This window comes from Drosophila willistoni (genome assembly GCF_018902025.1).
Source record: "Drosophila willistoni isolate 14030-0811.24 chromosome 2R unlocalized genomic scaffold, UCI_dwil_1.1 Seg167, whole genome shotgun sequence".
Taxonomy (NCBI): domain Eukaryota; kingdom Metazoa; phylum Arthropoda; class Insecta; order Diptera; family Drosophilidae; genus Drosophila; species Drosophila willistoni.
The window spans coordinates 8,418,460-8,434,680 of record NW_025814050.1 but is presented as its reverse complement, the minus strand read 5'-3'; the positions used below and the strand labels follow the sequence as shown (position 1 = coordinate 8,434,680).

The 16,221-nt window shown below is 31.4% G+C and overlaps 1 protein-coding gene across 1 annotated transcript; it reads left to right on the top strand.

Annotated features, from left to right (window-relative positions):
- Positions 1 to 3,474: 3,474 nt before the first annotated feature.
- LOC6644238 (carbonic anhydrase) lies at positions 3,475 to 13,516 on the top strand. The gene is made up of 3 exons (XM_002067018.4): positions 3,475 to 3,714; positions 12,354 to 12,512; positions 12,575 to 13,516. Exons 1-3 carry the CDS (start codon positions 3,681 to 3,683, stop codon positions 13,192 to 13,194), a joined length of 813 nt encoding a protein of 270 aa, XP_002067054.1. The 5' UTR covers positions 3,475 to 3,680; the 3' UTR covers positions 13,195 to 13,516.
- Positions 13,517 to 16,221: the final 2,705 nt, after the last annotated feature.

Genomic DNA, 16,221 nt, shown 5'->3' with positions numbered 1-16,221 from the left:
TCATTTTGCAAAAATCAAGAGGGCCTACATATGAAAATTCCAGTAGGTCGAAGTTGGAATGCCCTATTGAAAATCATGGAAATATATGATTTTTTAGGATCTTGTTTTAATAAATATCCCTAATCGAAAGCTCTATTATTTAATCGTTGAGTTGTATGTGTTAAATGATTTTTAGGAAAAAAACCCAGCCGACTTTGTTCTTTGTTTTGATGAGAAATGAACTCGAGTATGCCAGCTAAATATTTTAAGTCCACTTAAGACTTTTTTAGGCAAAGGGTATAAGAAGAAGAAAAACACCAACAACGTTGTGCAATTTTCACAACAAATGGCGGAAATAAAAAAGAATACGACTACACCTGCAAAAAAGACTGGGAACTGGGAACGGGGTCTCTCGATGTGCACCGAAATCCGTGTAAAAAGCAAATAAATATCAACCGACAGCAGAATGGTTAATTGGAAAATAAGCTATGTGCATTATGCCAAATATATGTATGTATAAAAAAGGAAACAAATTGTGTGATAAAGAGAATTTTTGTTTGCATATCGAAGTCAAAGGCAAACACTTAAAGATTTCACACGCGCAAAATTAATTAAGTATACGCAGCGATGGACGGCAGAGGTAGATAGGGAAAAGTAATAGGAAGCAAATGGGCTTCTACTTGTCAGTTGTGTGTCTGTCTGTCTGTGTTTGTGTGTGTCTTTTATATAACCATATTAGTATTATGAAACTATCACATTCAATCTATTCCATTGTCTACAAAAAAAAACAACAATGAGACAAAATTGAAATTAGCGACAAATTTACGCTTAACTCGCTCAAATGTTTCTCGTGCCTGCTGCCTGGCTCTACGGACAGCAGCATTTGATGAAAATTAAAGAACCCTATATGTCATGTTTCGAGCTGACGCTCCGGACCATCGCATGTGTATGCCCCTCCATCCTCCATTCGCCACCCTAAAAAGAAAAACAAAAAAAACAAGCGTCACCGACTCAACAATTGAGCGAAAAACTCTCCAATTTTGCTCCAAACGGTTGCGATTAACTTTGTAGCCATTTCCAGAAACCCAACCACACCGATTGAACATATAAATATATATATGCATGTTCCCCCATATATACAAATATTCCAGTATACATATATGTATGTATGTACAGATGTTTGGATATATGTAAATGTATGTGTGCGTCGAGCGCGCGATCGCGATCACGCTTCATGCCCCACAAAAATAAAACACAACAACAGTGAAAACAATGCACTAAAGTTCAACAACAAAACCAAAAAATAAAATTCTATACATTAGAAAGCAGTTTGGACTTTTAAATACCCTGTAATTGACAGTCCGATCAGTAATAATTCTAGCCAACTATGTTGCCAATTAAAAATGTTGGCAATTTTTCATGTTGATGGGAAATTGCAGAATTGTTTATTTATTTATGTTGTCACATTCTCTCATTATATTGTTTATTAGATAGATAAAATTACATAAGCTGATATTTAAGCTACTTAGGCTTTTATATTTTTCTTTAAAAAAAATTATTTATGTTTTTTTGTTTATTGAAAAGTAAGCTTTTGTTTAATAAATATGGGATTCCAATTGGTTGAAGCGTCTTCAGTATCTGATTCTAAGAAGCTCTATATGATAGTAAGATAGTAAGCTATAGCCCAATGATTCGTCGAATTTTTTGCAGAATGGTTACACGGTATTCCACTTATGACATTTACAAAGCAATAGGCAATTCAGAGTGTGTACAGTGGGGCAAAAGTAATTTTTAAAATTAAAGAAAACATAGAAACCAACATAAAATTGAAAATCGAAATTGTTTGAACATCGAAAAATCTCCTAAAGCAAGTAGGAATAAAACTTAAACATAAAATCCCATTCCATTCAAATATTTAATAACTTAAATCGAAAAGTCTCCTAAAGCAAGTATGAATAAAATTTAAACATAAATTCCCATTCCATTCAAATATTTAATAACTTAAATAAAGTTAGGTAATCTTATAAAAATATGTTAAAATTTATTAGAATTAAAATAAAATGAATCTTGAGTTAATAAGATGAATATGAATATGTGTTCTTCTCCAAAAATCATTAGAAAGGTTAAAAAATAAACAACCAGATAGACAAAGTTACAGACATAGTTAAACCACTATTAAAAAAAAAAACACATTTTTTAAATTCAATTAGTTTTAAACAGGTAAAATGATTTTTAACCTGATTTAATATAAATAATATATATAAATTAATTGCGTGATTTTTTATTTAATTTCAAATGAAATCTTTACTCCGATTTTAACCTTTTAAATATTATCAGTTCTATGTTTTTTATTCTCAAAAAAAAAAAAGTTAAGTGCCAATCATTTTAGAAGCAAATAGAAAAGAATTTCTTTGGTAATTTATTAAAATCATATTAAAAAGTTCTTATATTTGTTGGTTAAACTATTTAGTTTGTCTACTAAAACTATTTAATAAAATATTATAAGCCAAAATTTTAGTTGTGTAAATAAAGAGAGGCTCAATACAAACAAGAAAGATGCAACAAATTATGGATTAGAAATAGAAATAGAGATAAATAAATGTAAATATGATTTGCGAATCCTATTCATTTCATCGATATTATATGCACAAGATATATAAATACAGTCTACGTATCCGAGAAATTTAAAATTTGGAAAAAGAGATATACTTAGTTGTAGTATTTATTTGGCAGTTTTGTGTTTTGTTGTGTTTTTTATCAAAAAGATCACTCAATATTGAACAAAAATTTATAGATTTTCAAAAGGTTAGGGGCATAAAAAATTATATTTCAGTTTTCAAGAAAGAATGTGATAAATGTGTGCAAAGTTTAGGGGCCCTCTAAATCTTCCAAGATCTTTTAATGTTTCCGTGCCTTGGGGGGTGATTTCCCTTGCATAAGTTTCATAGTAGTTTCTCCTCATCCTCATGCAATTGATCCTAATTTCGTGACTGTAAAAACGAAAGTAAAAATCATATAAAATAACCCTGAAAAAACATTTCCCTCTCGCAAAATTGGCGCTTTAGTTTCCATTACGCATTCACACCACAGTCCAAACAATTACCTTAACTCAAGTCTATGGATATTATTCACCCAAAGCTATTGAACTTAGCCACTGTCAACAGTTCTAATGACGCCTCGCAGCAGCAGCAGCAGCACCGACAGCGGCAGCAAGTGCTCTCCCCCCTCTCTCTTCTAGTTTGGGGTTAAACAGTAGTTTAGTTCAATTTAGTTCCCTCTCCGCTCTCGACGCTCTACTCTATCTCACTTTCACACCGTTCTCTTGCTGAGTTTTTGCTGAGCTTCTGGGCTCTGGGGCGGCTTCTCTCTTTTAATTTGTTGTTTTTTTTTTTGCGGTTCCCTCAGCTCATAAGGTGCGTGCTGTAGCGACTGATGTCTCGCTATCGTCGACGTCGTCGGCGGCGTCGTCCAGCCAGTCTACTTTCAGCGGACTAACCAAACAGTCGTCGTTTTGTGTCTCTGCCGGTTATAATCTTAGTATCTGGCGGTTATTGTCTCAGTTCCGATTTCCGACCCGGTCTCCCATATATAAAGATATATCGGACTACCCAACCACATTCAGTCGCGTGCCACTATTGGAGACAGTGAAAGAATCCTCGAATCCTTCAGCAAGTGCAAAGAAATTTATTTAAACTAACAAGATGAGCCATCACTGGGGTTACACCGAAGAGAATGGTAAGGCTTGTTATTGTGTGTTTTGTTTGTTTTCAATTATGCGGTTTCCAGTTTTGAGTTTGTTTACCAAAAATAAAAATGCGATCTTCAGTGATGTCTGTGTTGTGATTTTGAGTCACGTTGCGCATGCGTGTAATCGGAAACGAGATTTTTGTATTTATTTTCGGCAAAACTTGTTTTCAATTTTCAAAATGTGCAGTTGCATGCGTAGGCCGTTAAAAAAGCACAAATTTTGAAAATTTTCTAAAGCTATATTTGTGTTGAATATTAGGTGTTAAAGTGTAATCTCTTTGTGTTATCAAAACCCTCAGACATTGGAATTTCTTATTACCCATTAGGCCGTATAATTTTATCTTCCATTAAGAAATGATTCAAATTCAAACGTCATGATTGTACATCAGACAAAACAGAAAATTGTTTTAATTGAAGTGAAAAGGAGTGATAAGATATTGCGACAACAAACGTGACTCGTTTGTTATACAGAATTTTATAGAAGCACTCAAAACAATGTAATAAAATTAGTAAAAGACTCCTTCAGATAATGAGTAAATCAATTAATTATAATCATATTAGTCAACTATAATAATAACCTTTTCAAATTTTTGGACTTTATCATACTTAGAAGGGGTTTCTCTCTAATGTTTGTAATTTTGCATCTATTGCGTTTTAATTCCTAGAGAAATTCATATTGCATGTTTCATAAGATCTACTTTCAGATCTATAATTTTAAAACACTCAGACTCCCTAGTTGCACCAGAACATAGTTATTATAATTAATTTATCTATATCGGGAAGTGTAAAGAGAGGTGTGATCGCATTGGAGCCAGTTGTAGCTTCGCACGAGCTACAAATGTCTCGTGATCAAATGTGGGGGGTGCTTCCCCAATAATGAATAAATACATAAAGACAATCGTTCATACCGACATAAACCAGTCTCAGACCGACTTAAATGAATTTCTGTCGTCGGCAAACGAGTTCGACTTTGACTTCCACGAACACACACACACACGCACACAAGACTGAGTTCTCATTCTGTTTCGTTATTATTCATTTGGTTATTATACACTAGCAAAATATAAAATTGGGTATATTCCATTTCCAACTTATATAAAATCTTAGTTTTTACATACATATATTAAAATTTACAGAAATTTGTAAAACTTTATGTTAAAATAATTTTTGAATCTAGATTTAATGTTTTAAGTTTCAAAACAGTTTCAGAAATTGTAAATTGTTTGGATTTCCATATCTAAATATTAAAACCAAGGTTTAGAAATTGACTTTTCCTGACGACATTGCCTTAATTTTATTCTTTGAGGTTCTGTTACTACTGGGTAGTAAAAAATTCTTTAAAAAAAAAGAAAATCAATTTGTTTTTTCAAATATAAAATGGTTTGCAATTAGTAAGAATTTCGTTTTTAATTCGGGATATTTTTCTAAATTGATTACGTCTTGAATATACCACCAGATCCTGAACTTTTGATTATATTTTGCAGAATTTTGTAGCTTCATTTCGACAATAAATCCACTTTTCACTATTTTTTCGAGTCTCTAATATTAGACACAAAGAGAAAACGAAGTGCTAATTGTTAGCCAAAGATATTTTCGCATAAAGTTTCCATTGAAGCTAACCATTTTTAAAGAGTATACCAAACATCGTTGAGGTAAAAATATTAATTTCTTATATTATTCGCTATGTTTTCGTGTTCATTTTGAAGGCAGTTCGTTTACTTTAGTCAAGTGCATGTTTCTTCTGTTAAGGACACATTATGCAGACCGGTTTCAAAGTCAATATCAGTTAGACAGACACTGGACTTATCGATCCATAAAATTTTATTTATTATACATTCTTTTCGTCACACCCAACTGATATAATGTTTTCTGTAACATATCAATCTATTTTGATTTGTTTAAATTTGTTTGATTGCTTTGATTGATTTGATTTTGGTAACTTTCCAATTGAAGCCTTATCAGTTTCATTTTTGTTTGGCTCTTCAGACTCGAGTGCTTTTACATTAAGCATAAGTACGTTTTGTATAGTGTGTGCTTTACCTACACCTTAAACAAATACAAATATATATATAAGACATCTGTATAAAATTTATATATGTATTTACTTAGAGATTGCGCGATTACTGCAGCAAAAAGTTCTTATCAAACATTTTCTCAGGTTTTGCCTAACCCCTGGCCCTGTCAGACTTGTCTGAATGGTTTTGGCAGACATCGCCACGCTTTCAATTCGCACCCATACAAATACCATGTATATATGTAGTAATCAATATAGATTAAAAGTCGCGTGTTTTATAATTTAGAAATCAATCAAATATCGTTTAAGACGTGATTAACAAATGTAACAACTGTTTCTAATGCCCTAGATCAGCTGATAACTTTATAGCTATTATTATTTATATTACATAAACAGAAAGTATCAGGGGAATAGGAAATAAAAAAGAACAAATAATATATATATTTTTTTATATAAGAAATTAAGAAAATATTTAAAAAACATCTATATAGGATATATGCATCTATATAGGATATATGCAAATTTATGCATAAAATGTATTGAAAAAAAGGAAGAAGGAAAGAAACTGCATTGATATAATTAACAAAAAAAAAAAGGACATACCATAAATTGTTATACGATTTCGACTTCGAACTATTCAATTCCTGAAATCTGGGCATTTGATTCTATAGAACCCTTTTTTTTTTAAATGATTGAAGTTGAAATAAATTTATTTTTAACTTACTTTACATTAGTTCTAATTGGTATTGTTCTATTGTAACAAAAATTTCTTAATCTATTATTATATTTTTTTATATGTATTAATTGCGATTTTAAAAATGTTTTAGAAGAGCATTGGGAACCACAGACAATCACTGTGGGGGAACAATGACCCCGCAATTCGAATTTTTGAATTTTTGACAGATGAAATATAATCCTCCAACCGAAGATTCTTTATACACAATTTTAAAGTTACTTAACACACGAAAAGATCAAAAATTTCTTGAAAACAATGACTTCTGTTCCTATTGCATACTTAAAGGTGTAAGGATTACCCTTTAGTTGCCCAAGATCCGATAATTTTCAAATCTGAACTATTGCTTCAAAAAACTGAAAGAAAAACTTAAGAAAAATTCAAGAGAATGAAAATCCTCTTTTAAGCTCAATGTCTAGCTTTTTTAAAGAATTTTGAATATTTAGCTCAAAAAGTGCATTTGAAAACTCTTGATACATTGTTCAGGTTTGGTAGACTTTTCTTTGGAAAAGCCCATACAAATTGTGGATATTTACTTAAGATAAGGACTATAAATATTTTATCTCTTTATTGATTTCCATTTCACCATTATAAATAATGATTGCCAATTCAATTTCTACCTGTTCCATATATACTGCAATCTCTATCAATATTTATCTTCACGAAACACTTTAAATATTTATTATTTTAATAAATGGCTTCAATATTTTGCCAAACTGATTTCATGCTGAAAAACTGATCAAAGCAACAACGTCAGAAAAGTGTGTGTTATTTTTTTTTTATTATTTTTGGCATCACTTGATAGACCAATCCCATCTACATCATAGAAATTTTATTAGGTGAACTAATAAAATGATACCTATTTGTTGTTGAAATATCTATATAATATATACTTATATACACGTGGCTAAGAGAACCTGAGAGAGATATGGATTCCAAAATAAAATTTATGAAATGGAAAATTTCTCTATAGATTGGAATGCTAAAAAACAAACGTGGGAAGGAATAAAAGGTAGATATACGTGACAATATTTTTAAGATTATATACTAAAGATTTTTCGACTTGGTGAAAATTATATAATCTACTGGGTGTAACTTGAATATGCATTGCAATTTGAATTCTCACTTAGTTTTTTGCGTTTTCAGTTATTATTAACTTTTTCTTTTTTGCTTTATGACAATTCAATTATTGCTATTTTGGGTGGCCAAAATTGTTCACATGCAAACAAATAATTACAGTCATTGCGGAATCGACTTGAACTTAGGTTTTCAGGTTGGTTAAAACATTTTTTTCCCTTTCGCTTAAAAAGCATTCTTAGGGTTTCCCTTTGTTTTTTCTCTTTCTTTGGTGTCCCAGGGGCAAGGTGGATGAAAATAGACGAGCATTAAGCATTTAGGGTGGTCAATTGTCAAATTGATTGACCATTTGGTATGCTTCCTGACAGTGTCAGATATATCAAGAAATCGAAGACAGAGGGAGGAGGGAAAGAAATAAAAACTTTCTTATGATCACAAAAACACTTGGTCCCCACAATCACGCAATAAACTCATGATTTCCCTGGGCTCTGGCTCTAGATGATTCGTTCTCTGATATTATCATGCAAGGAACATCATGGCATCTCGTAAAAAAATTATTCGTAAATGTTAAGTGCTAATTTTTATTTTTGTTTCCTTTTTTTGTAAAAAGTTCATTGTCGTAATGAATGTTTTTAATTGCCGAATACTTTTCGCTTTTTTGTTTTTTCTTTTGTCAAATTAAGTGTTTTATGCATGACACACGACTTACTCTTTATGGAATGTAAACTATTTGGAAAAGGCACATCGAGAAAACCAGTTTCCATTCTCGGGAACCTAGAGGGGGAAAATAAAATATTTTAAATTCTAACTAGAAAATATAGTTGGCGGGTAATTGTATTTCCATTTGTAAACATTTCCTGATTTCCGGAACAAGTTTAGCTATTGCATTGTCGGTTTATTCCCGACTTTTTTTTTTTGTTTCGTTTTATTTGATTCAATTAAAACATCATTTGGATATTTATCGCAAAAAAAACAACAGAAAAAATTAATGGCTAACCGCACAATTACGATCTATTTACCGGGTTCTTTATTTACTTTACTCGCTTAATTGAAATGAATTGTAGGAAAGAAAAATTACAAAAATCAACTGCCAAAATATAATTGATCATACAAATAATTAAATTAGTCAAGATATTGCGTCTATTTACTTTATTCAATGTTGTTTTGCCATACAAAAATTCAATTTAAATTTACTAATATTGTTAAATTTTATTGATAAAGCTCATTAGATTAATTTTCATCTTAAAGAAAGAATCTTCGTCATACATTCAACTCAAAAGATATATAAATATTTTTACAAATTCAGCAATGCGTCAGTTTGAGTTGTTGCACAACAATGGATCCAGCGAAGTGAGATTACTTCTTATATGTCAGCTACGATTTTTCAACTACTTAATGCATACTTTAAGGAGCAAACTTCTCTCTAATTACACTTTCCTCGATCCAAACTTTGGAGCTTCTTTAAGATTTCCCACCATGCGATCCTTATTATTAATCCTGAAGTCCAAAATTGATTGCCATTGGCTTGACTTTTGCTTTTTGTTAAAGGGTATCATATGAATATTTGCAATTTTTAAAGCACGTTTTTTGTTTGATCTTTTATTTTGTGTTTTTTTTACTATTTGCACAAGTGTGTCATTTCCTCGTTTTGTTTTACTTTTCTCCATATATGTATATACTTTTCTCTCTTCCCTTATTTACAGTCTGTTCATTCTGTTATCTTTAAATGGGAAAACACAAACTCGGCGTCGTCATATGAAGAATTTACAATAAGAAAAAAAATAACAAAAAACAAAAAAATTTGCTAACAAACTTGGTAATAAATGTAAAGCAAAACATTCATAAAATATGATTGAGATAGAGATGGAGATAGAGATAGGAGACAGCTAAAAGATATATCTTCATAAATAATTATATAAAGCTAACAAGTGTGTAAATAAATATGACCGGAAATTTGCACTTGCTTACTATATTATAAAAGGATCGTTCATTATGCCAATCACGGCGTATACGTGATATTCATAAAATGTGACTAATTTTCTTTTGATTTACACAATAAGTGAATTTGGTTTGTCTGTTTGTCGCACCGCTTCTGATTGTCATTGTGTCACATGAGCAAATTGTAAATACATATAGGTATTAATTTCTTTCTTTTCTGATAAATGCACTGTCTTAGGTTCTAGTTTATCTATCAATTTCATTTGTTTGGTCTTTTTTTATAGAGAACTTAATACCCAAAGAGCCCACTGTAGCTCACAAGTGATTTATCACATGACAAAGACACATCGCTTAGTTTGGAATTTGAAATAAATATATTTATATTAGATAAGATGACTTGGCCAACAGGTGCAATGAAACATTTTGTTAAACATTTGCCAGAAACCACAAGCCCCTACATTAACTCTCACTCCCTCCCTGTCGCTCTCTCTCTCTCTCCCTCTCTCTTTCTCTCCATGTACATATGTTTGCGGTTTATCTTACGATCTGTGTTTACTAAGATCTCCCCCACCGCATATCACATGACTCTGGCCGCAGTTCTTTTGAGTGATTTTACCTGGCACGTGACGCCATTCTCTGTGTCAATATTTGCCACAACCGATACAAAAAATGAACTGAACCGACAGTAATTAAAAACAACAACAAAAATAATGCAACAAACAACTGAACAACAAATAGCAAAATCTATAGCTAGATATGAACTACAACTACTTACTACTTGTGTTGCTACAGCCGGTTGGCAAAGTCAATATATAAAACTAGTAAAATATATATATGTACTTAGTATCTATGCAAATATTATGCCATAAGCCTGCTGGCCAAGCTAGATCGTCGACTGCATTAACATTTCTTGGCAAATATTTATGCAGGGCTTAAAATAAATAAAATACTTAAGTTGTTATTTAAGAATATGGTCGAGTTAATGCTGAATGTGACAAATAATCATAGCATAGCACAATATAATTTATATTACCTCTGTGAAAACTTTGCTTCCATCTTCGACTACTCTTCCTTTTTCTTGGATGATTCTAGCTCAACATTTGGTAGTTAGAGCTTGCAAAAAAATAGAAATGATTTACAATCGATATTTTTTTGTAGTTGTTTTAAACCCAGAACTCTATACAACACACTGAAAAATACATAATCTGACAACATTGCTTCTATATGTTATATTTCCTGAAAATTCCTATTATGTTATATAGATTTGACTTAGGATATATATTATTTGGACAAGATTCACATGTAAAAATTAACATTGAACAAATTAAGTTATATATTTTATGGTATTGCTTAATGAATTTAAGTCAATTTATATTTATATTATATATTCTATAATATTTTAAATTAATTTAATTTAGTTTTTTCACTTTCTTTTAATATGGATTTATATTTTCATTAGAGATCATTTTCCGTCTTCAATTTTGACAATTAATTACTAAAAAAATAATGTTCTTTAATTCGAATTGCTTAAAAAATTCTGAACTCCAAAGTGAAAAAGTTTATTTTCTGTAAAATTATATTAGGCATTTAATTAGGAATATATATTCCCAGATATTAAAAATTATATTCTTGTATGAACTCTGAATTGCAATTAATCATGTTAATGCTTCATATTGCTAACCCTTGAGATCGAACTATCGTTGAAAGGTTATAATTTATGAGCTATTTATTTTGGTAAGAAAGTTCTTAAGTCCTTTATTTTCATCATAATGCAATATAGATAAAAATATAGATGCACTTAATTACAATTGTTAAAAGTTCTTAGTATCGTTTTGATAAATCTTATCAACCTAAGACAAGCCTTTAAAATATATGCATTGGCGGATAACATTTTGGCCAGTTTGGTAATGAGCTTTAATGAATTTAATTCTCATTTGCTTTTCCTAAAAAAATATTGATAAAACCACTTTAAGTGGCGTGGTGTTGATGATTATTTTATAAAAATATTTAGTACATTATATCAAGTCAGCTTTCCCCGACTACATTTGAATAAAAAACAGTCTTCAATTTTCTTTACGCAACGTTTTTGGCACAATACAAATTAATAATATTGATGATAAATGTAAAAACCTTTTCCTTAAATTGTATGACTACTAAAACTAAGAAAAATTATATATCAGCAATTTAAAATTTATCCAAAACGTTGTCTCTTTGGGTCAATTTAAACATGCATTTCTGCAACTATTTTTAGATCTTTAGACTTCACATTGTTTTGCTATACTAACTAATTCTAAAGCACTTAAATTTTGACAAAGGGCAGTGGATTAAGCAGTTTGTCTAGTTACGTAGTTTTAAAAACTACTTATGTATAAATATCATGTTTATGAAATCACACAAATAAAGATACAGACATAGGCAAAGAGATCAAAAGAATGTTTAAAAAAAATTTTAATGTGTAGGGAATTAAACAAAATCTTGCAAGTCTCCATTAATATTATATATCATTGCATATCTTCTTTATTTAAACAATATTTGTTTATTTAACTCTCTGCACTTCCCCTTTAATTGTCTTTGTGTATTTCCCATTAAAATATTCATCTTCCCCGACTTCGGCCTGCTGCCTCCTTGCCTAATTTTTTTATTTGGGTGACTTAATGACAAAAATTGCTTTTTAATAATAGCGATTGAAGCGGCCAAAGTGTAGGCAACGGCGTGATGGGTGAGGAGGAAAGGAAGTATGACAACAATCCGAAAATGAATTGAAATGATTTATTGTTTATATTGGGATGGGGATTAACATGTAGTTAAGCACTTAATGATGGTTAATGGATTTTTATATTCTCGTTCATTATTGTCTGTTTACAGGACCTGCTCACTGGGCTAAAGACTATCCCCAGGCATCGGGACATCGTCAATCGCCGGTAAATATCACGCCCTCTTCGGCCAAGAAGGGCAGTGACCTAAAGGTGGCACCTCTAAAATGGAAGTATGTGCCCGAGCATACCAAGAGCTTGGTAAATCCAGGTAAGTCAAGAATTGAAAATAACTTTTTTCATAGACTTAATTGATTTGGGCTTAATTCACAGGTTATTGCTGGCGCGTGGATGTTAATGGAGCCGAATCGGAGCTGACTGGTGGCCCATTGGGAGATCAGATCTTTAAGCTGGAACAATTCCATTGCCATTGGGGATGCACAGACTCCAAGGGTTCCGAACACACGGTCGATGGCGTTTCCTATGCAGGAGAATTGCATCTTGTGCACTGGAATACCACTAAATACAAGTCCTTTGGCGAGGCTGCTGCAGCTCCCGATGGCTTGGCCGTATTGGGTGTTTTCCTAGAAGCTGGCGATCACAATGCTGAACTTGATAAGGTCAGCAGCTTGTTGCAATTCGTGTTGCACAAGGGAGATCGTGTCACCCTGCCTCAGGGCTGTGATCCCGGCAAATTGTTGCCCGATGTTCACACCTACTGGACATACGAGGGCTCCCTGACCACACCACCATGCTCGGAATGTGTCATTTGGATTGTGTTCAAGACTCCCATTCAGGTATCCGATGATCAATTGAATGCCATGCGTAATCTCAATGCCTACGATGTGAAAGAGGAGTGTCCCTGCAATGAGTTCAATGGCAAGGTTATCAACAATTTCCGCCCACCATTGCCATTGGGCAAGCGCGAATTGCGCGAGATTGGTGGCCATTGATTGTTGGAGCATACAAATCAATATTGGACTTGAGTCATATTATATCATTAAATTTATTCTCACCATTTGCACCGTGTAGGAATGGCGCAGAGGATCCCATTGCATTGTTCAATTCTCGTCGTTGTTTAGTTTGTAGCACGGCATACCTCTATATGATTGTATTCTATGTCTACTATATCAATATGTAGATCTATCTATATTTGTGTATGTGAAAGTTTCCTTGTTTGTTCAACAATATTGCAAAATGACAATTAGTTATTAATGTTATTATGGTATTACAAGATTAAATATATATTAACTTAAATGTTGCATGTAAAATAAATTGTTTTGTTTTCATTTGTGGGTTTTAAGTATATGTACATCTTCATGAATGTATTCAAAAGGGCTATTGAATCATTCATACTGAAAGGAAGTATATATGTAAGTATTTTCGCTTTTGAACACTTTCAGAGAGATTATTTAGGGATTGAATCAGACGACATTAGTTTCTGCTGCCAAGTGCTGTATTAATAGAGCGCGGGCATGCAGCAATCATTCATTCATTCCTTCATTTATTCACTAATATTAATATATATACATTTAATATGTGAGAATAATATTCTAAGGGTAACGATAATACATACATTATGAGAGAAGTTGTGAAGAAAATTTGATTAAAAACCCCTTGAGAATGGAGCAATCTAAATCAATAAATTCGCAAACTTTTATTTTTTTTTTATAACTCGAAAGCATTACTTTTTCTCAGACTGTTACTTTAACCGATTTTACCAACTTCTATAGTTATAGTATAAATTGTCATTTATAGTATTTAAAATGCCATTAAATACTTGGATAAAAAAAAATTCGACACGATTTTTTAAAAATATCTTGATTTATACAAAAATTAAAACAAATGTAATTCTCAAGATTTTAATGAAAATTTAATGAAATTATTTTTTCTTGAAAATAAAGACATGAATTTTTCAAATACTCAAAAAAACGGACTAAGTGGGAGCTTGTTCTATGGAATTTTTTTGCCTTGCTTAAAAATATAACTTGATAATTAAGCCACTTACATTCAAATTCAAAATTATTTATATAAAAAATTTGATAAAAATTAAAAATCGATTCAAAGTTTTGCAAAATTTTAGATTCGCAAAGATGCAAGTAATTAATAATTTTCGGAATTATTCAAACTAAATAACCATTGATAAAAAATCTTTTAACAACGCTCTGATAGCGCGGAGCCCGTAGCATTTGTTAATCCTGCATTAGGGCTATTCCGTCACTTGGCATAAATATAACCGATTGTTTCAAAATCATTATATTTTCAAAATTTTACTAAGTTGCTACAAATATTTTGATTATAATATTATATGACTCTTAATAAATTTATTTTTTATTCCTATCTATTTAAGAAACTCAATAAAGCACCGACAAATATTTTTTAAAATGCTGCGACAATTGGTTATTTTGGTTCAATTGGTAAACTTAAACCTTTTTGTATTTTGGAATATTAATGTTTAAGTTGTACCTACCTTTAGCTAAATGAATCTAATTGTAGACCTTCAGTTAAATAGATTTTCATGTCTTATAGTAACTTACTTACAAACATATTTAATAAACTTAAAATCGAACAACATTCCCATATTATTAAAAAAAGAAGAAGAATAAAAGTTTTGTTGGACTAAAATGGTTCTGGATATCGATCGACCCATCGTTTTGATTATTAGTTCATAAATGATCTTTATTTATAAATAAGTATGTATTTTTCTCTTATTAAAAATATGTATTATTCAGCATCGTCTCACTTTCTGGCCAATAGTTTGTTTGTATGCGATTGCGTATACGCAACGTGTGCCACTTGGACTCACAGTATTCAGAAGAAACATGAAGCCGATTATAAAATTATTATAATAAATAAAGTTAAAAACCATTTGATATATTCGATAGGCAAGCATTTAATAATCCACCAATTTTTTAAAATAAAAATATGGTGCAAAATTTTAAAATTAGCCCATTATTTATAGTTCAGTATTATATGTGTTTCACTGACTTTAGAAAAGTCTTTGGAGCATTTAACTAAATTTTGTGATTTCCTTTCATGTAGGATGCAATTTGAATTTAAAATATGTAATTTAAAGTGCAATATTTAATCACAATTATGGAAGGGTTCCATATTCAGAATGTATAGGGAACATTTTAATAAACGATTGACCCTTCAACCCTTTAGAATATCAATAAACAATAAAATCAAGATCAAAGCTCACAGAAAATGAAATGTCAAACATTTGTACATAATAAAAACAATATATATTATATTTTCGAAAACATATTAAAATTAAAAGTGTAAAAATAAAATATGTTAAACGGTCGTTGTAGTTTTGAGGGCCTTGAATCAATTTCACCCAAGAGTGACTATTCAATTCGTTCCAGCATTCCACTAAACTTGGAAAACGTTGAGCAACTCCGAGACAAATGGGCTAAATATATTGCCGGATTAGAAAAGACACCAATTGAAATACAATTGGCCACAAATCGAGCCGAACAAGCCTTGCACTTGGCCAACATTCAAAATGCACCAGTTCAACGAAAATCGTGTCGTCCCATCACAGCTCTCTATGCCTCACCGCGAACAACCAAACGAATGCGACGTGTACTTGAGACGCACATGCCGGAATCGCAGAGTTTCCATGGGAATCCATCCCAAGACAAGTTGTATTGTCATCTATGTCCGCAATGTGGTTTTGTCAAGGATTCTACGACCCCTGAGCAATTCGGCGAGCGAATGCGGCAACGTCTTAAGCGCTTTCTAGCTAAAAATCCAAGCTTACGAAAAGTAGTCAATCCCTAAATTAACTCATGTATCTTGAATTTGTTTTAGGGTCAATTATTACATGTGATATGATCATTGTAATAATTGAGTTTTAAACAGATTTATGGGAACATCTTCTGCTTGACATAAAAAATACTGAGCTCTAATAAAACTAGATTTCCATTTTGAAATTTTAATTTATACATACTTATAGACATAACTAGCCTTAGACA